Raw genomic sequence first — 20,178 nt, 5'->3', positions numbered from 1 at the left:
ATGCAACCCTTGTATCGCGGCGACTACTGCGATGGAAGCCTTTGAGATATCGCGCAAGAGTGTTGAGATACCTTCTCATCCGCTAGCCATGGCCCATTCACGAGCGGCTAATCTCCACATGCCGACTAACAACAATGCTGTCCTTGTTGTTATTAACGAACCGATCGTTCTTCTCCAATATCTCCTTCTGACTCTCGCTATCGCTCGATACACTAACACGTCCCGCATGAACCTTAATCGCCGGCATATGCGTGTCCTGGTTGTCTGCGACCGTGCCGAGCTCGAGTTCGGTGTCAAAAGGCTTGTAGCGGTGTGAACGGTCGGGGTTGCTGACACCGTGGGGTGTACCTGACCGAGGCTGGTGAGAGCCGCTTGAGCCGAGGTGGAGAAGGCGCTGGAAGAGGGGACGGAGGGTTGCGATGTTGCCGACGAGCATGCCGAGGGCGGGTTCGGCGTAGCCCCAGATGAGGATGTTGGCGAGGCCATCTGGATGTGATGTTAGTGTTGTGATGTGATGGGGGTCCGGCGGTGCTTACAAAGATAGTCGTGGCTGCTCGTCAGGCCAACGGTGTACTTCAGGCGGACGAGGCCCGAGATGGATGTGCTATAGCAATGTTAGCACTGTGCTGACGTCATATTCATGGGCTGCCATACAAGATACCCAAGCTCAAGATGCCACCGACTGAGATCTTGGTGTTCCTGTTCATCTGAACGTTCCAGAGCAGAGCGATTGGCCTGGTCCGCGTTAGTGCCTACTCGATAGCAGAATTTTGAGTAACTCACATGAGCGCAGTAGCCCAGTCGGTGAAGATGTTGACCGAAGTGCAGAAGAAGTAGACGTTTTGCAGATACACTGGCGGCTGGCAATAAGTCCCTTCGGCCATAAGATCAGCCCTCCAAGCAGCCCTGAGAAGTACACAGTTAGCATTACCACGTGATACCGGATTACTTTGTACTTACTCCACCGGCCAACACTGGAAGATGATGTACAGGATAGCTGCCAGATTGGTCGCCGCGCAGAGGCCCATGATGCCGTAGTTGATGTAGATGTAGACCATTCTCCTGCCGGCTATCCGGTTCAGCATGAAGGCGATGCTCAACTTGACGAAGATGATCGATGTGCAATAGAAGACCTCGTAGAGGAAGAACCACTGAATGTCGTTAGCGACCGACCAATTCCATGCTACACTGGATGATGACTCACGAAATATGCTGTCTCGACGTATTTCTGGTTGCCAGGCTTAGCAAAAGTGCTGTCTTTGGCACCGATGCCATAATAGGAGCCGATGGTGGTGACGATGGTCAATGTCATGAGAGGTAACTGTGATGAGTGAGCTCAGTGTGTTATCGACGACTGTGAAGGTTAGATACATACGCATCCTACTGCCATAACCCAGTCCTCAAGAGCCCAGTTATGCTTCGTGATTCTGACATACGCCCGCATACCCATGGTGATGAAGGCAAGCAGCCCCGTCACAAGGACGGTCGCCGTGAGGTTGGGGCCTAGATCCTGCATCAAAGTCAGCGCCACTCAAGGCGTCCCATTTGGTTCAGCTTACCTCGTGAAGTGTCATTCTGGATTGCTTTGTGAGTTGTAGTTGCCTTTCAGTACGTATTCGTTGTGTTGAGCTACAACCGGTGCTCTCGAACAACTTGCGGAGTTGAATGGGGCCAGAGTGGGGAGAGGTTTGACATTCTTGGGCTGTTGAAGTATACAAACAATGCTGCAGAGACCAAGGTTCCAAGAGAATGGATGGAACGCTCTGCATTCACAGCCTGGTATAAGATCGCCAAAGAATTTCCCGCGACCCCTTCACCCGCATGGGTGTGCATTCGGTCGATCAGGGCGCCGAGAAGACAACATGCAGAGTGGGTTCCGCTATCACGACATGTCTTACTGCCCCTGATGCTTCCATCACGATCTATCGTTTTCGGGTACCCGCATTCCTGTTAACGTCGTCACACCTCGGTATTCCGATGTGTGCGTCCTCGCTTCCGACATGTCAGATTCCCAAAGTTTGGACAAACATTGCGTGGGCATGTGAGCATCTCTGGTCAAGCTTGTCGGATCGAGATCACGAGTCGCTAGACGAATGAGTACGTGCCGATAGCGATGTCGATACGATTCGGACCGGATTGAGGAAATTGGGGGTTCTGCATCGATCTCAGGTGAATGTCAAAAACAGGGTCCGCAATCCTACGCTAGTCTCTAAGCGGAGAGGATCATCGCCCTCGTTCGCTCAAACATTCCCAACGGGCTTCGCTTGGGACGTTCCGCAACCTTAACACCTCACTGCCGACGCCCCGGTGTCAACATGCCAACGCTTTTATTACATGGTTTGCTATGGCCAAGTCGTGCTTCATGGGTGGGGACACGACGAGGCGATTATCGCAGCCCGAATGCGGGGCCTCTGGCCCCAGAGCCTCGCATAAGTTAACACAGTGGACTGTGGTACTTCTAGACTCTGATTAGCATCTTTGCGTTATCTTGCTACAGCGTATTCTCCGTATCATTCGTATCATCCGAACCCAAAGCACATTCACGATGGCCGACCTCAGCAAGCTTCCGAAAGACTTCTATGTCACGTCTATGCAGTTCACGAAGAATGCACACCAAGACGCGTACCCTGCCATCGATCCCAGTATCCCAGAGCATAGCCTGGCAGGAAAGGTGGCCGTCATCACTGGCGCTTCGCGTGGTATAGGAGCCATGGTATGTTGAAACAATTGACCGAAAACGCTCCCCTTTCGCCATGAATTCGCGTCATTATTGCGTCTGCTAAGACTTGGTCTCGCAGGCAATGGTACCTGCCTTCGTTAAGGCCGGCGTAAAGGGTGTTGCGTTGCTGGCATCAAACCCCGAAAAGCTCGCAGCTACTGAGAAATCGGTCAAAGAAGCGAATCCCAACATCGAAACGCTTACATACGCTCTCGACATTTCCGACACGAAAGGCGTCGAGGCCGCCTTCGAAGCGATCCGGCAGAAGTTCGGCCACGCGGATGTCCTCGTCAACGCAGCCGGCGCCATGACTGGAGACGGACCGAAACTGCACGACACAGACCCCGATCAATGGTGGAGGAACTTCGTAAGATCCGTCCCGTTCGCTGCTCGTCCCGCAGTTCCTGAGTCAAAAGCGCATGAACTGATACATCCATTGTAGGAGATCAACGGAAAAGGCAATTATCTGCTCATCCGCTCTTTCCTTCGCCTACTGCCCAGCCCCGATACACCTGCCACGATCGTCAACGTAAGCTCATGGCAGGCGTTCTTTACCGTTCCGCCGCTTGGCGCCTACTTCATGTCTAAGTTCATCCTCGACGCGTTGGCTACGTACGTCGCTGCGGAGTACCCGAATGTTACCGCCGTGTCGATGCATCCGGGCCTCGTCGCGACCGATATGCTGCGCGAGCCCTTCCGCTCGCTCTTTAACCAAGATAGCCCCGACCTTGTTGGTGGTACTGCTGTTTGGCTCTGTCAGGAAAAGGCGAAGTTCTTGAGTGGTCGCTTCATCGCTGCGAACTGGGATGTGGAGGATCTTCTTAGTCGCAAGGAAGAGATTGTGAAGGACGACTTGCTCAAGCTGACATTGAAAGGAGACTTTGGTGTATGATTTCTATAAGCAGCAACATCGTATGATGAACTTCAATGCTATGACAGAACTATCACATTTCCGCTGATATGCTGACTCATGTGAAAATGGACAGTGGTGTCATACCAAACGTCGGAGCTCGGGGTGGCACTAGCGCACCGGAGAAGTCTCCCCCACGTATAAACACCTTTCACTTGAGCTATATCCCTTCTTTCTACAATCAGCCACTCAAACTCAAAACAATCTCCAAAGCCATACATGCGGCTTCGAAATCTTTGGTAGTCTCAAAATGCGCCATTCAGATTTCATGTCCTTTGGCACTTAAGAGGTTAGCGCGATCCACCCACTGCCTCCAGTATCATCACACGAAAAATGTCGCATTGTAGAGTCATGTGCAAATTTCCACATGCACGAAGAGCCCGACTGGTACCTGAGTTTTCAGAAGGCCTCTGCTGCTACACGAAGTCGAAAAGAAAAAAGAAGTCAATGATGAAGGTGCGGACTTAAGAGCATCTCATCATTCCGCGCCTCACCAAAGCAAGTCGAAGTAAAGATATGTCTCGCTCCCATATTCTTCTCATTGGCTATTTCTTGTATGCTACCAGCATTTAAACCGTGACGCCCGTGGTGTGTTCGCGCTTGGCTCGGCTCAAAACAATCTCATCGTTGGGGCATGTCTGCGGCCAGCTTGATCGACTCGAACGCGCTTGGGGCGATTGATGTCTTTCTTTTTGACTACCAAATGCTACAACGGCATAACGCATAGAGCCACCGAATGACTGATAATATCACCCTCATTCCAATACGCATACATATTCTGCTCATGGGCGGCTTAGTGCGGGGCCGAGTATATAAACCCTCGTTCTTCCTGAAAGCTTGTTCTTCTCCATCCACCACTTGATCCAGGGGATTCCAAAAATTTACCAAAATACGTTCATGGCGTTCTGTCGTCCTTCCTTCTCCAAAAAGTCCATCTGCACAAACTGATGAGCATTTTTGAGCACCAGTCTCAGTCTACCAAAAGCCATTTCGCATGGCCTTAGGGTCGTGCATCTGCACTACAAGAACATACCATGCTGACGAGATGCGAAACTACCCGCCATTTTATGCACTGGCACTCAGCGAAGTTAAAAATTGTGATGGCACAATACATGAGAGTTGGAAGCATGAAAACTTCCTCACCGTCTGCCGCTCTTGTCCTTCCGCAACCTCTACTTCAAGTTTTCTCTCAAAAAGTGGTTGGAGAAACTCATGGAGAGCTGCCTGTGTCTCCGCCCATACTCCCATTCAAAAACACCTACACTTCCGCCATGGCTTTCTCTAGCGTAGCCAGGTCCAGATAGCGGCATATATACCACGCTAGACGATGAGCAAGACTAAAAGCAGCTGGGAGCCTACATATGTGAAGCGTCCGGACAAGTTCAACTCTTATATGTGGCCTAGAAAAGCACAACCCAGGGTGTCATGCGAGGAGAGCGCGTTTTCTGGCTCATATAAAACCCAAAGACGCTTGTCTTTCTATTTGCCTCCACGTTCTGTTCAAACCCCTCCATGTTCTTCAAAATCATGGTTCACCGATGCTATGCGTGGCTTTCTTGCTTTCCAAAACAACAATATGTATGCATATGAGCATTGCTTCTCCGACTTTTCCAAACATACTCAGTACCCATAAGAAAAGCCGAGACCGACCAGTCATGTGCGCGAAACGCTCAGTTGCGCATTACAAAACATCGTCTTCGGCCCTCTCTTCCTCACAGGTCCTCTTACTATCCGCACCTTCCGTGCATTCTCCAAAACCGAAGTGGAATATGTACATGCTGTGCGCGACTGCTGCGCGTCTTCCAAAATGACTCTCACCACTAGCCATGAAAAGCGGCTTTTCGGTTCATATCAAAATACCCAGTATCAACAAAAAACTCAGCTTGTTCCACGTATGTGCGAGTAGATCGACTTTGGAATGGTGTATAAGCCTGCGCTCGCTGCTCCTTCTGGCCTTTCTCTCTACACCCACGCCTCTTTCCAATTTTACCAAAAAAAAGAACCAGATCGCTGGCATGGTCTGGGTGCTGTCGTCCCCTTCAAACCAGCCTGAGTCTTCACTTATGAGAAGCTTGTCTTCACCCTTTTGCGAAGACATCGAAAACTAGAAAATATCTGAAGAATGTGCACATGTGCGCCTGCCAAGCCTCCTAAACATTATAAAACGTCGCGCTCGCCTCCCTCTACCCCCTCTCTACATTCGCAATCCTCTTGCATTATCCAAAAACCATGTGCGCAGGTCCCATGATCTTGTTCTCTCCGAGTTAAAATATGGCGCTATTTCGACACGTGAGGATTGTTCCTCCACTTTCCGCAAAACAGATCGAGTACAATAAGCTTCGCTGTTCAGCACCCATGTGGACTAGGCAGATGGATAGAAGCTACACGTCGATGTATGCATGTCTCTTCTCCGTCCTTCTCCTGAAAATCCACTTCTACCTTGTTCTGTCCAAAAAAACATCAACATACTTTGGATGTTGCGCAAAGAGCCTTTCCTCCATCCCAAAATGAGTTCGAGACTGCGATATGAAAAGCACTCGTCCAACTCTTCAAAAAGCATTTCGAGGATCAAAAAAGATGATAGCACAGTCCATGTGCAGCGCACAAGTCTCGACACGGGTATATAAACCTCCTCTCGCCTCTTCTCTGCTATCCTTTCTCCACCCACCTCTACTTTAAATACTGGAAAACATGAAAGATAAGCACCCATGTTGTGCGGAGTGTCTCATCCCTCTTTTACTCCAAAAAAAAGTACCATCGACTTTTCGCCATGAGAGACGTCTTTCCGAACCCTCCATCAACATACGCATTACTAAAAGTATGAGAAAGGAGCGGCATGTGCGGTCGACAGGTGAAACAATGGGTATAAATACCTCTGCTCGCCTCTCTTCTTCCTTTCTCTTCAATATCCACACTTCCATTCATTTCTCCAAAAACACTAGATGGCATCCTCATGGTGTGTGCTGCTGCGCTCCTCTCCAAAACTCTCATAAGTGTGGAATATGAGCTGTCCTCTTCTCTCCAAAAGAATACTTTGTCAAGTGGGAATGAGCAGTGCTCTCCTCTCCAAAGCCACAAGAAGAACTGGGGATGAGCCGTGCTCTTCTCAAAATTACAAAGCGCCAATTCATGTGGTGGGTGCTGTCGTGCCGTTGTCCAAAGAAGCCGATGGACAGTCCGATGCGGTGCGTCCGTTGGGTTGTTCCGCGCCCTTCCTAAAAGCGATCATGTCTACGCCGATGTTTCGCCCGCTTGAACAACGAGCGTGTATACGATAATTGGGTCTGTGAACTGTTGTTTCGAGGGGATCATAGTGTCCTGAGAATGATGATGATCATCATCATCAAGCTGTGTCAGTGGTCACACATTGGCGGGGCAAGCGCACCCAGCGCTTCGCACCACCTACGCTCACATCAGCACCACATGGGACGCAACAAAATCACACCACCACACACAAAACAACAAATAATCAAAGACCAAGCAAACTTTCATAAGACACACCGCTTGCTCAAGTTCGGCTTCCGTCTATCTACAAACCTATCATGCACAAACGTGGTCAGCCAGCAAAGGGTTCATGCTGAAAGAGTTTAAATACCAAGAGTGAATTCGACACCGACGTCAATGTCGCGAGCCATCTTGACGACCTTTGAGAATTGGACGGACTTCTCAGCGGCGGCCTGTAGGTCGTCGATGGAGAAGATCTTGAGGCCTGAGTCGTTGAGCTGGAACATGATGTGTTAGTATGAGTGGTATTTTAAAGCTGGTGGTTTTTGGCGTGACTTACGAGCTTGTGAGCAGCCTCCATGTTGGTACCCTGCAACCTAGCAATAACAGGAGTCTTGAGGTTCATCTCGTTGACAACCTGGATGAGACCCTTGGCAATAGCGTCGCAACGGACGATACCACCGAAGATGTTGACGAAGATGGCAGTAACCTTGGGGTCGCTGGTGATCAAGTCAAAGGCTTGCCTGATAGCCTCGGGTGTAGCACCGCCACCAACGTCGAGGAAGTTAGCGGGCGCGCCGCCGTTCAGCTTGATGATGTCCATGGTAGCCATGGCGAGACCGGCACCGTTGACGAGGCAGCCGATGTCACCGTCGAGCTTGATGAAGTTGAGGCCAACCTTGGCGGCCTTGACTTCCTCGGGGTCCTCCTGGGTGATGTCCCTCCAGTCGAACACCTCCTTCTGGCGGAAGTCGGCATTGTCGTCGAAGTTGAGCTTAGCGTCCATGGCAAGGACCTGGTGGTCGGTGGTCTCAGACAAAGGGTTGATCTCAATCTGGGTAGCGTCCTTCTCCATGAAGACCTGGTAGAGCTTCTGGATGGTGTCCTTGGCGTCCTCGATGCACTGCTCTGAGAAACCGAGTTCGGTCGCGATGTTGCGGGCAATGTCGTCGGTGACACCCTTGTGAATGTCGATGGGGGTGGTGATGATAGCCTCGGGGTGCTCTTTGGCAACAGTCTCAATGTCCATTCCACCTTGCGACGAAGCGACGATTACGGGTCCCTGTGAAGCGCGGTCCATGAGGATGGCGAGGTAGAACTCGCGGCGGGCGAACTTGCGGTCGACGATGAAGACGGAGTTGCAGAGCCGGCCGGCGGCTCCAGTTTGCTTGGTGATGAGCTTGTGGCCGATCATCTGGTCGGCGAGGATGGAGGCTTCGCGGGGACTGCATGTTGTGTTAGAGGGTGGCCGGGGTCGTGTAATGGTTGCGAAGTAGCATACGAGTAGACGACTCTGACACCGCCCTTGAAGCCATTGTCAAAGGTACCCTTTCCACGGCCTCCAGCGAGAACCTGGGCCTTGATAACGGCATCCTCTCCGCCTGCGCGCATTAGCCCACGACTCTGCATTCACTCTTGCTGTCGCATACCAATCTCCTTGGCGATCTTCTCTGCCTCGGCGCCGCTGGTAGCGACACCACCCTTGGGCACGCCGATGCCGTACTGAAATTCGCATTAGATATCTGGACCCTCGAAATTGGTGGACATGCGGTGTAGTAATCGTACCGACTCGAGCAGGGCAGCGGACCTGTATTCGTGGATGGCGAGACCTCTCCTTTGCTGGACGACAGAGCGCTTCAACGGTGTCTCCTAGGCCGTGTTAGCACATGACCCCCCAGTGTGGTGCACGCTGCGTAAGAGGCTTTCGCAGCTTTGCGGAGTAGGCCCGTGGACATACAGCAGCAGCGCGGACAGCGCGAGCCAGCGGCCGGGCGCGGGCAAAGTTGTACATGATGTCTGAGCGGCAGACACACGTGTGGGTATATCGAGGCGAGTTGGAGGGGGTAGAGCTGGAGTGCACAGCTCCGTTGGTGTTGCGGCTTCACAGGGCTGTTGCGGACGTCTGCTAGCGCGCCGAGAATGAACCGGGTCCTCTCAAAAATATCGCGGCCGGGAACTTCTGTAACACCAAGCGACTGGAACTTGATGCGCATCGAAGTAATCGCGCAACCATGTCTAAACGGAATAATGAGGGCGATGTCATCGCAAATCGCATAAGTCTGCTCGAGGCAAAGGGTCAGAAACTCTTGGCGTCCCTGTATGGGTCGCGGCCGGACTGGGGCACCGCGGATGGTGATGCGAAAACACAAGTTGAAGACGATGATCAAGATTTGAAACAAAACTACGCTCACGACAGGTAAATACGTGTTGTTGCGCTGCCGATCGCGGTTCTAATAATGTCCCCAGAATCGGTGTCGGCGGTATAGTTCCCAAGGATATCGAAGATGGCAGCTTCACCAGCAGAATACGAACATCGGACGACAAACTGTTACAACAGCTGATCGGCAAGAAGAAAGCAAAAGCCCATATCACTGCAAAACAAGAAGCTGCGAGACCGAATGCAGCCTCCAAGGCTCAACATTACAAGAAGTTGGCTGCAAAGAAAGAAGAGTCGGATGACGACGAAGAGGGAAGGGCTGCGACATTCAAATCCAAAAGGCAGAAAAAGGTGAAGCAGGAAGCTAAGCCCGCGGATAGCGATGACGAAGATGAAGAGACGAGGGCGAAGAGGTTAGAAGGCGGCACTGTGAAAGTGGAGGAGGGAATACCAAGAGATGAGGTCGCCACAGAAGCTCAAGCAGACGCAAAGCCCATCAAGAAGGAAGAGGAGGATGAAGAAGCGGAATCCACACAACCAGCACCCAAGAAAGCGAGGGCAAAACCCAAGAGCTTCCTCGACGAGATCCTCGCTGAGCGGTCAAAGAAGAAGAGTAAGAAAGGAAAGGCATAGAGGACGGCAATGAGCTTGGAGATAGCGATGCATATTCATCGGCGTTAATGTTTTCTTACTTCGATACCCAGTTGCCTCGATGGAGGTCCAGTGCAAAGGAGGAACAGCAAGATACCCTCAATCTAATATGAACAGTTTCTAACTTTGAAGTCTACCATTGTCTACTCCCTAATAATCAAACTAGCCATCCCCATACCCGTCCCAATACACTTACTCAGCACACCAACCTGCTCCCCACTCCTCCCCATCTCGTTCAACAGCGTAGCCAACATCCTCCCACTCGTCGCCCCCAACGGATGACCCAGCGCAATAGCCCCTCCATTCGGATTCACCTTGTCCATCTTACCCTCCAACCCCAACGTCCTGATACAATGCAACGCCTGACTAGCAAACGCCTCGTTGATCTCCCAGACATTCACATCGGATGTTTGCAGACCAGTGTAGTCGAGTAGTTTGGGTATTGCGAGAGCGGGTCCAACGCCCATTTCGTCGGGCGAGCAGCCAACGACTTGCGTGCCCGCCCATTTGCCGATGATCTGGGATTCCAGACCGAGGGTTGTGGCTGTGGACCGACGCATCATCAGCGCTGCAGACGCGCCGTCGGAGACTTGACTGCTGTTTCCCGCTGTGCTCGTTCCATCTTTGATAAACGCAGGTTTCATCTCCGCGAGTTTCTCAACCGTTGTTCCAGGCCTGATTCCATCGTCTTTCGTTACGGTGATGCTCTTTGTGTTCTCGGGGACTTCGGGCTCGATCCAGCGGGTAGTTACGGGTACGATCTCGTCGTCGAAGAGGCCGCTTCTCCGTGCTTTGGCGGCGCGCTGTTGCGATTCGGCGGCGAAGGCGTCTTGGTCGGCGCGGCTGACGCCGTAGCGTGATGCGACGTTTTCGGAGGTTATGCCCATGGCCATTATGCAGTCTCTGGCTTCCTTCACGGGACTTTCTCTCATCTCAGGCCAGAGTTCGGTGGGTACGGCCCTGCTGCCGTAGTTTCGCGTCATACTCTCCATACCTCCAGCAATGCCGACGTCTATTTGTCCTACGGCAATCGAGTTTGCGATTGAGGTTATGGCGGAGAGGCCAGATGCGCAAGCGCGGTTTACGGTGCTGAAGGAGGTTGTGGTGGGTATGCCGACGTGATTCGCGGCCATGCGACCGGCTTTTGAGCCACCGAGCTCTGCGAGAACTGTGCCGACACATATATCGTCTATTTTCGCGGGGTCGAGGTTGGGGAACTTGGCCATTGTGGCTTTGAGAACCTGGGGTATTGTTAGGATCTGGGTCTGTGTACTACAGGTGCTGAGGATGGCATACCGCTCCTAGAAGTTCATGCTCATATGCATCGCGCAGGCCACCCTTCTTCGCTCTTGTGACTGGCGTCCGAAGTGCTGATAGGAAGACAACATCGTGGGGGTTCTTTTGGAGAATGTTCTTGAGACCCTTCTGGATGAAAGCCATTGTGAGACGATGGGCTGTGATTGAACGCTAAAGGACAGAGGAGGGTATCAAGAGAATAAGAGAGGCGAAGTGAAGTAACGCCGATGCTTGCGAGTAAGAGACAGAATGTCCTGGCTTTTGCCGCGCGACGAGGCCATGGTCGTTGTAAGCTAAGCTCCAGGTCCGAGGAAAGCGTGGAGCTTCGCTTCGGCAAGTGAGCGCGGGGCGGAGGAATGGCGGCAAAGCTCTCTTCCGCGTCATGCACGGAAAACAAACCCGCCGCATGGAAAAGGCTTATGCATATGCACGATGATAGATGTAATTCAAGACGCTGTAGGAGGCTGCAAAGAAGGCAAGTCGATTTTGAAGATTTAGCTCAATCTACCTGTGTAGAACTCGTGAGTAGCTACACTCCCAAAGATGACTGCGTCAAGCATCGATCCTCGATCCCATCCGCACCTATGTTGCCTCCGCCAAAATGCTCAAAACTCGTAAGAAAATCGCGTCAGTCGTGTTCAAAGTCGCTAAGACTCAGTGACTCTCTATGCATACCCCCGAAGTCACCGGTGTGGTGAAATCAAGCTCAAGAGCGAGCGGATAGCCTACGCGGCGGGGTATACGAGACGGAAAACGTCGTTCAGAACGAACCAGTTGCCATCAGCATTCTTGAGCTGGAAGGCCTGGGTGAAGCTCATTGGCTTGTCCTCGCCCGCAAGCTGTTCAGTATTAGTCAAGGCCGGATGTAACGATACATGGGAACGACTTGCCAAAAGCGCACCAGTGACGAGCACAAGGATACCATCATCGGCGGAAGGCTGAGCGTCGACGGTGTCGGTACGGTGTTGTATCTGCTGGAATGGCAGGTTCTTCCCTGCATTAGCCCCGTCCCTGTTTCGTAGGCAGAATCGTCGTTACCTGGAGCTTCTCTACAATGGCAGCTGAACCCTGGGTGCCTTGCGCCTCAAAGGTGAGCATAGAAGTCTCCTTCTATAGTATTTGTCAGCCGACTGCTGCTTTGCGCACACGGTATTGAGTCGCATACGTAGAGGGCACCGAGACCAGCGCGGTTCTCATCGAAGGTCTTGTAGTAGAACTGGACGAACTGCTCTGAAGCAAGGGTCAGTCGCGGTTTGATGGATGGAGCGATCGTGGACAGGATGTCGGCCGGGTTGTGCTTGCTGTATCCGGTGGTACATACGGGCGATGGCGTTGAAGTCGGCTGTAGAGGAGTCAGTTCTGGACCGAGTACTCAGTGTTGCGACATGAGTATGAACATAGCATCATGTCTTAGATCCCCTGCATCTTCCTAACACAGCCTTGCGCCCACAGTCGGAAGCTATACACGTCCACTGGATGCGCATCGAGGCGGTGGTGGGGTAGTGGTAGGCAACTTACACATCTTTGCGATTTCTCGAACGTGGCTTGTCTGACGAAGAAAAGAGTTGGCTACGGGATGGCTGAGAGGTACGCGACGGCGATAGAGCGATGTGACGTGGAATTCTCGAGAAAGTGTTTGGGCTTTTGCTGTCACTGCCCGCCATCGATGGGCTTCGTTGGTGGGGCAGCCGCTAGGCTTGGAAGAGTTCGGCCCGGTTTTCAGCCGAAGCCTGCCATTTTCTTCGAGGCTTCGCGCCTGCTCTTTCCTCTTACACCAACGCTGGCCATCAACAGCTTCATACAGCACCCATGTTGGGGTCAGCGTCGCATCGCAATACTCATCGGTAAGTCATCACTATCTCTCCCAATTCCCTGCATTATGATGATCAACACAAACGATAACTTCCGAGTCAAAGACGGTGAAGTCCAAAAAATTTCAAGCTCAACAGGCTGATTGCCCATACACACTCTGTATTGTCTATTACGTGGAGATGGCATATGCTAACATGTTTCTTCAGATTGCCTTGCATGCGACCGATGCTTTGCCGCTCAAACAAGCGCGCCGCCCAAATAGTGTACATAGCCAATCGAATACCGTTATTGCCGTTCATCTATACTTCCGAATAATCGATGCTACCATCTACAATCCCTTCTTCTGGAAAGACTTGACAGAGTCGACAATTGACTGCTCGAAGGTCTTATACTTGAGGCCAAGGATGTCGATGGAGCGCTTGTTGTTGTATGTGTAGAGACCCTTCTCAGGTGTGCCTTCTGGGTAGTCGCCGCCGGGTGTCGAGTCGCTCGGCAGGTCTTTGAAGTCGGGGAAGTTCTTCTTGATGATCTTGCATAGCTCCTTGTTGGAGAAGTATCCGGCCGTCACGAAGAAGCGCTTGTTGGCTGCGTCTGGCTTCTCGAACGCAGCTACGTGTGCCTCGGCGACGTCGCGAACGTCCACCCACAGATGTACACCACTGGGTGGGATCTCGTCCTTGAACTTGCCTTGTGCTGCTGACAGGATACGCTGGTTCGAGGTGTTCATGTTGTCAAGACTGTCAAGAGCGTGTACCTTGGTGCATGTTAGCGATTGAGTTGAAGAGTGCATCGCAAGCCTTACAATCGGTCCAAAGACCATCGGTGGGTTAATCGTAGAGACGGTGAAGTTTGGCTTCTCCTTCTCAACGAACTCCCACGCAGCCTTCTCAGCAAACGTCTTACTCGCTCTGTATCCCATCATGGGGTTCTCCGTGGCCTCTTCTTGTGTAATAGGGTTCCAGTCGTCCTCGGAGTATGCGTGTCCTGGCCAGAAACCTTTGCTTCCGTTTACGATGGCGGCGAACGAGGATGTGATGACGACATTCTTGACGGAAGGCTACACGGTGTCATTAGCATGTGATGATGTTGTGAACTCTCCAGTTTCAACATACCGCGCTCTTCTTGATCGACTTCAAGATGCCAGTTGTTCCAATGACAGCAGGGTCAATGAGGTCCTTGATCTTGTTAGCCAGCTACTCCATGTTTTCATCTCCCAGGCGCACTCACTTTCTGGACATCAGTGACGTTGAAGTGGAACGGGCTGGCAGTGTGAAGCACAGCCTCGAATGGAGGGTCTGAGATAACAGCCTTCTCGAAAGCATCTGGTTGAGCGATATCCGGAACAATCGCGAAGCTCAATTGGCCCTTGTCAACGTAGCTCTTGTAAGATCCCTTGATCTTGTCCGCCTTCTCCTGGGTGCGCACCGTGGTGACTACACTGTGTCCATGGTCTAGGAGGATATCGAGGGTGTGCGCAGCGATGAAGCCGCTTCCTCCTGTGAGTAGTACCCTAGTCATGTTGTTTGTAGGTAGCGGGGTCTGGTGTTTAGGTGTTTTGGGCGTCAAAGTCTAGACTTGAAGCTGTGCGGGAATGACAGCATATATGTAGCTATGACATCCCACCTAGCGCGGGGTAGAGCTTCCCCGAAGTTCGGATTTACTCTCTTTCGCCGTTGTAACTGCCGCCGTCGCTTACGAAAACTTGCGTTCGTTCGTGGCTATATCCGCGGCTCGTTCTCCAGAGTATTGCGTCATGCCCGTCATTCATCGATGGGATATCTTTGGTGGGGCATACTGCATCTTCGTGTCGCCTTCTCGTGGTACAGCGAACAATTGCTGATCTGCAGCTTCTGGTCTCTTTGGCTTTCCAAAGGGACTGTGGACCTCCCAATACACCCCACAGCATAGCCATATCTTCATGTTCGACTGGTCGAATCTGCCTTTTCACGCCTTGCGCGCCTGCACACCCAGATTGTGCTCGCGGATTTCTCGTACGTTGCGATAACTTGGAAACCGACAGCGCACAATCGCAGTCAAAGATGGTGTCGTGTGAGGAAAGGATGACTTGGAAGCTCGCGGCTTCCAAGTTCCCTTGTAACCACATGGCTCTCGGCGTCACATCGGGTGGCGCGCCTCTTATCGAGCAAGGGCCCCACCATAGCTTGAGATGCCTCCCACATGGCTTACCCGCCACCCTCAATTACTCTTCCAATCCCATCGACGCTCCATCCTCTAAGCCTCGCTTAGCTGCTCCCGGTGTCTGAACATGGATATATCGGGGCTGAGAAAGGGTCCAACGGTCATTAATGAGCGGCGTGTGATTGCGGGGCAAGTGGACATGATGAGGGGCAAAGTTTTCTTCTGTTCAATTGCTTCGTTCTGATTACTCGTTCTTTCCTGAGCTATTCATACTATCGCATTGAAGATGTCGTCACTCAAGAGAAGCCCTCCATTCCGCGCCGAGCACGTTGGCTCATTGCTCCGCCCACAGGAGCTTGTGCAGAAGCGCTACGATGTTGCCTCTGGTAAATCAAAGCCAGAGGAGCTCGTTCCTTTGGAGGACAAGTCTGTCGCAGAGGTCGTCAAGTTCCAGCAGGACTGCGGATTGAAGGTTGTGTCGAGCGGAGAGTACACTAGGTCAATAGTCCAGATGCTGCTAGTCCGAGTCCAGACTGACCATTCATGCAGGCACATGTTCTGGGGTACCTTTTTCGAAACACTTCATGGCATGAAGGAACTCCAGCTTGGCGTTTTGAAGGGCTACAACAAGGACATGTTCCGCGCCTATGCGCCGGACGTCAAGTCTTTCATGGAAGCGAAGGAGGTGCCGAACCATGTCACCGTCTGTGTCGACAAGATCAAACACCCTGGCACTTCAAGCAACCAGCGTGAATTGGACCTGATGAAGAGCCTTTTACCCGAGAGCGAGTGGAAGAACATCAAGATTACTCTGATCTCGCCATCCTGGTACCACTTCCGTTACATGAGTGGAAGAGCGTACCCCAAGGAGATTTATGCGAATGATGAGGAGTACTTCGAGGATGTCGCAAAGGCATACCAGGAGGAGCTTAAGATCCTCCACGCGCAGGGTATCAGGAACATCCAGATCGATGACCCCAACCTGGCCTACTTCTGCTCGGAAGACATGCTTGCAGGCTGGAAGGCTGACACAACTAACGAGAAGACTGCCGACCAGATGTTTGATGCCTATGTCAAGTTTTATAACAAGTGTTTCGAACGCCCTGCGGACATGCATCTCGGCATCCACCTGTGCCGCGGTAACTATGTAGGCAGCAGACATTTCTCCGAAGGCGCATACGACAATATCGCAAAGAAGATGTTCCAGGTACGTTTATCTCCTTGTTCACAGTTATGAAGTGCTGATCTTGGTAGGACTTGAACGTGGACACATACTATTTGGAATACGACACACCACGTGCCGGAGGATTCGAGCCGCTAGCGCATCTTCCCAAGCACAAGAACGTCGTGCTTGGTGTAATCACATCAAAATTCCCCAAGCTCGAGGACAAGGACGAGATGATCGCCAGGGTGAACCAGGCCGCTGATTGGATTGCAAAGGGTACCGGCCAATCGCGCGAGGACGCCATCCAGCAGTGCTGTGTCAGCCCACAATGCGGTTTCGCATCACACGCGGAAGGCAATTCGCTCGGTTACGAAGACATGAGGAAGAAGCTGCAACTCGTCAGGAGCATTGCCGATGCCGTGTGGCCGGGCCAACCATAGACGCGGGAATAACAGATAGGGGAGTTTTCGAGAAGGCGCAGGTACCGAGCGACAGAACGTAGGCCTTAACGCATGCGACTAGAACGAGCATTAGAAGGTGTTGTGGAGTCAGCCGAATGCCGAATTCAACATGGCGTTCGTACAGTGGGTGGAGTCGTAGTTGAGTCAGTTCACTCTGTGCCTCGTGGCGAAAAAGAAAAAGGCGGTTCCTGCGGCAGTGCATCTCGCACCACGTGGTATTCCGTCATCCTTCTCGGCGAAGAAGTCGGCAATCTACAGAACCACGTTATGTCCGTTCGCATCCATCGCAGTGCCTATCGTGAAGCCCAGGTCCAGAGAGTCTTCAATGCGCGTTGCTGCTAACACGGGTTAGGCGCTAGCGTCCGCTGTCCCTGGCCGTTGACTCCACACCCGTGGAGTTCCCTTCCGAAGCGGGAGGAACGTCCGGCAATTAGGAATAGGCAGACCAGGGTAAGCGTCCTTGACAGGAGAAATCATCATTTCCTGACCTAGACTTCTGGGTCGGTGCGGATCGCAACGGGGAAAGCGTTTTCACTCCGCGGATGCGTGTTGCCAGAACTTCGATGGATACCACGATGAACGGCGAAAGATTGAAAGCGGCTGAAGCAGGCTGTACACCTGCCGCTATGAGATACGTTACTTCGAAAGAAATACGACTACCAACGCTACGGAGCCCCCGGATCCATGAGCGCTGTTGTCGGTCTCCAGGTCCCAATGGTTCCGTCCCGTGGCGCAAATTGCAACCTGCAAGGTACCCTAGAAGGACCCGTATGATCTACGTGCCGGACCGAATGAAAGCATTGTTTTCCAGACCAAGAAGGGATCAACCACCGCGACTACTGAACACCACCTGTTTGGTAAGTATCTCGCCAATGGTTTTTCGTCCGAGGTAGAAGTCGTTCGGCATTGCAAGCCACCACCGGAAAATAGGGGGATGCCGACCTACGCGGTTCGTAAACGATATAAAGGTCAGCAAGGCTGCACAGGGTAGGATCAAGCAGGCCACTTTACAGCCTCTGTCATTCTTTCTTTAAATACCCACCCGAACAGCAAAGTAATACCTAATCACCATGTTCTTCCCCCGCGTAATTGGCTACACAGTCGCAGCCTTCGCTTCCCTTGCGGTGGCTGTCGATCTGACTGGCTATGAATACGTAGTCGTCGGCTCAGGTGCAGGTGGTGGTGTAAGTTCAAGAGTACCTGACTGGATGTAACAAATACTGACCATTTCCAAAGCCTCTGGCCGCTCGCCTCGCCCTTGCCGGTCACAAGACGCTTCTTATTGAAGCCGGTGACGACCAAGGTGCCAGCCAGAACTACACCATTCCTGCTTTCAACGCCAGGGTTTCTGAAGACCCCAACTTGAGCTGGAACTTCTACGTCAAGCACTACGCTGATGAGCAGCGCCAAGCTCGCGACTACAAGACCTCCTACGAGACTGTCGATGGAGGCGAGTACACCGGTCTCAGCCCACCCGAGGGCTCTACCATGAAGGGTACGCTTTACCCTCGTACCGGTACTCTCGGTGGATGCACAGCCCACAACGCTCTCATCGCCGTCTACCCTCACCAGTCCGACTTCGACAACGTTGCTGCCATCACTGGTGACGATTCTTGGTCCGCCAAGAACATGCGCAAGTACTTCGAGAAGCTCGAGCACAACCACTACCTCCTCCCCGGCCAGAAGGGTCACGGATACGAGGGATGGCTCGGAACCTCGTACGCACCCATTGACATCGTCACCTCTGACCCCAAGCTTCTCAGCTTGGTTGGCGGTGCCGCTTTCGCCCTTTCCAACATGACCAACGCCATCGTCAACCTTGGTACTCTTATTGCTGGTGATGCCAACGCCGACACCGAGAGCCGTGACAAGTCCAACGCTCTCTACCAAATCCCTCTCTCCACCACCGACGGCAAGCGAACTGGATCCCGCGAGTTCGTTCTCGCTGTCCGTGACGCAAAGAACGAGGACGGCAGCAAGCAGTACCCTCTCGATGTCAGACTCAACTGCCACGTTACCAAGATCACCTTCGACCAGGACGTTACTCCTCCCCGCGCTACCGGTGTCGAGTTCCTCGATGGCCAGTACCTCTACAAGGCTAGCCCCAAGAACACCGGCGCAGCTGGTGAGCCCGGTTCCGCCACCGCTTCCAAGGAGGTCATCGTCGCCGGCGGAACCTACAACTCTCCCCAACTTCTCAAGCTCAGCGGTGTCGGCCCAGCCGACGAGCTGAACAAGTTCGATATCCCCGTCGTTGCTGACCTCCCCGGTGTCGGAACCAACCTCCAAGACCACTACGAGATCAACGTCCAGGGCAAGGCTCCTTCCGACTTCTCCGCCCTAAACGGCTGCACCTTCGGCAACACCGACGACGACGCCTGCATCGACCGCTGGGAGAAATCCATCCTCGGCAACCGCGGCATCTACGCTTCCCCCGGTCTCGGTGCTACCATGTTCTACAAGTCCAGCGTCTCCGAGCGCGACGAATACGACATCTTCGCCTTCGGTGGCCCCGTCAACTTCCGCGGCTACTTCCCCGGCTACAGCTACAACGCCACCTCCGAGCACGACTGGTTCACCTGGGCCATCCTCAAGGCGCACCCACGCAACCACGCCGGAACCGTTGCGCTCCGCTCTGCCGACCCTCTCGACGTCCCTGAGATCACTTACAACTACTTCGACACCGGTGTTGGCGACTACGAGAAGGATCTCACTGCCCTCACCGAGGCCGTCGACCTCGCCCGTGACTCTTTCAAGCGCCAACTCGTCCCCATTGACGAGGTCCTCCCCGGCAAGGACGCCAACACCCCCGAGAAGATTGCTCAGTACGCCAAGGACACTGCTTGGGGCCACCACTGCTCGTCTACTTGCCCCATTGGTGCTGATGACGATAAGATGGCTGTCCTTGACTCCAAGTTCCAGGTCCGTGGTGTTGCTGGATTGAGGGTTGTTGACGCGAGTGTTTTCCCTAAGATTCCTGGTACTTTCACTGCTGTGTCTACGTACATGGTTGCGGAGAAGGCGGCAGATGTTATTCTCGCTGCTGCTGAGGAGGCTTAGATGGGGGTGGGATCGGAGATGATCGCTTGTATATATTGATGATGTAGTGACTTGGTCATGAGAAGAATATGATGTTTGTTAAACAATTTGGTACTTGCTACGTTTCCTTGACCTCTTTACGCCTCATTCTAATAGCTACGTAACTCAAGCTTGCTTGCTGTACGTTGTTCTACACTCCAACACTCGTCGAGACCATGACTGGTTTGTCGTAGTTTACAAGGAAGTCAATGGGATCAGAGAATTCAATGCAGCTTGAGAATGAGTTCCATCTTTCCAGAAACTCGAATTTCTAAAAAAGCAATACATCAACTGATGGAGGCTGAACACTGCGGACCGGGTGGGGGGGGGGGGGGGGGGGGGGGG

At 52.6% G+C, this 20,178-nt stretch overlaps 9 protein-coding genes across 9 annotated transcripts; 4 read left to right on the top strand and 5 right to left on the bottom strand.

Annotated features, from left to right (window-relative positions):
- Nucleotides 1–97: 97 nt before the first annotated feature.
- J4E78_010016 (uncharacterized protein) lies at nt 98–1,574 on the bottom strand (the record flags this gene model as incomplete). The annotated part of the gene is made up of 8 exons (XM_049370599.1): nt 98–486; nt 537–604; nt 655–735; nt 784–906; nt 961–1,151; nt 1,205–1,321; nt 1,376–1,510; nt 1,560–1,574. 8 exons carry the CDS (start codon nt 1,572–1,574, stop codon nt 98–100), a joined length of 1,119 nt encoding a protein of 372 aa, XP_049217621.1.
- Nucleotides 1,575–2,545: 971 nt separating this feature from the next.
- On the top strand, nt 2,546–3,611 carry J4E78_010015 (uncharacterized protein; the record flags this gene model as incomplete). Its single annotated transcript, XM_049370598.1, has 3 exons — nt 2,546–2,713; nt 2,799–3,086; nt 3,162–3,611. The coding sequence occupies 3 exons, from the start codon at nt 2,546–2,548 to the stop codon at nt 3,609–3,611; spliced, it is 906 nt and encodes a 301-aa protein (XP_049217620.1).
- A 3,605-nt stretch (nt 3,612–7,216) lies between these two features.
- On the bottom strand, nt 7,217–8,865 carry TCA9 (Succinate--CoA ligase [ADP-forming] subunit beta, mitochondrial; the record flags this gene model as incomplete). The annotated part of the gene is made up of 6 exons (XM_049370597.1): nt 7,217–7,351; nt 7,414–8,299; nt 8,356–8,455; nt 8,504–8,576; nt 8,640–8,723; nt 8,812–8,865. The coding sequence occupies 6 exons, from the start codon at nt 8,863–8,865 to the stop codon at nt 7,217–7,219; spliced, it is 1,332 nt and encodes a 443-aa protein (XP_049217619.1).
- A 220-nt stretch (nt 8,866–9,085) lies between these two features.
- J4E78_010013 (uncharacterized protein) lies at nt 9,086–9,864 on the top strand (the record flags this gene model as incomplete). Its single annotated transcript, XM_049370596.1, has 2 exons — nt 9,086–9,270; nt 9,321–9,864. The coding sequence occupies 2 exons, from the start codon at nt 9,086–9,088 to the stop codon at nt 9,862–9,864; spliced, it is 729 nt and encodes a 242-aa protein (XP_049217618.1).
- A 161-nt stretch (nt 9,865–10,025) lies between these two features.
- Nucleotides 10,026–11,322, bottom strand: J4E78_010012 (uncharacterized protein; the record flags this gene model as incomplete). The annotated part of the gene is made up of 2 exons (XM_049370595.1): nt 10,026–11,123; nt 11,179–11,322. The coding sequence occupies 2 exons, from the start codon at nt 11,320–11,322 to the stop codon at nt 10,026–10,028; spliced, it is 1,242 nt and encodes a 413-aa protein (XP_049217617.1).
- Nucleotides 11,323–11,903: 581 nt separating this feature from the next.
- J4E78_010011 (uncharacterized protein) lies at nt 11,904–12,700 on the bottom strand (the record flags this gene model as incomplete). The annotated part of the gene is made up of 5 exons (XM_049370594.1): nt 11,904–12,167; nt 12,217–12,288; nt 12,344–12,408; nt 12,500–12,520; nt 12,697–12,700. The coding sequence occupies 5 exons, from the start codon at nt 12,698–12,700 to the stop codon at nt 11,904–11,906; spliced, it is 426 nt and encodes a 141-aa protein (XP_049217616.1).
- A 618-nt stretch (nt 12,701–13,318) lies between these two features.
- On the bottom strand, nt 13,319–14,508 carry J4E78_010010 (uncharacterized protein; the record flags this gene model as incomplete). The annotated part of the gene is made up of 4 exons (XM_049370593.1): nt 13,319–13,744; nt 13,793–14,047; nt 14,103–14,165; nt 14,218–14,508. 4 exons carry the CDS (start codon nt 14,506–14,508, stop codon nt 13,319–13,321), a joined length of 1,035 nt encoding a protein of 344 aa, XP_049217615.1.
- Nucleotides 14,509–15,415: 907 nt separating this feature from the next.
- J4E78_010009 (uncharacterized protein) lies at nt 15,416–16,734 on the top strand (the record flags this gene model as incomplete). The annotated part of the gene is made up of 3 exons (XM_049370592.1): nt 15,416–15,627; nt 15,679–16,336; nt 16,384–16,734. 3 exons carry the CDS (start codon nt 15,416–15,418, stop codon nt 16,732–16,734), a joined length of 1,221 nt encoding a protein of 406 aa, XP_049217614.1.
- A 1,091-nt stretch (nt 16,735–17,825) lies between these two features.
- On the top strand, nt 17,826–19,815 carry J4E78_010008 (uncharacterized protein; the record flags this gene model as incomplete). Its single annotated transcript, XM_049370591.1, has 2 exons — nt 17,826–17,939; nt 17,992–19,815. 2 exons carry the CDS (start codon nt 17,826–17,828, stop codon nt 19,813–19,815), a joined length of 1,938 nt encoding a protein of 645 aa, XP_049217613.1.
- Nucleotides 19,816–20,178: the final 363 nt, after the last annotated feature.

Source organism: Alternaria triticimaculans, assembly GCF_023758025.1.
Source record: "Alternaria triticimaculans strain BMP 0046 chromosome Unknown scaffold_26, whole genome shotgun sequence".
Lineage (NCBI taxonomy): Eukaryota > Fungi > Ascomycota > Dothideomycetes > Pleosporales > Pleosporaceae > Alternaria > Alternaria triticimaculans.
Note: the sequence above shows the minus strand (reverse complement) of the source record. Positions and strands in the feature narration are given on the sequence as shown.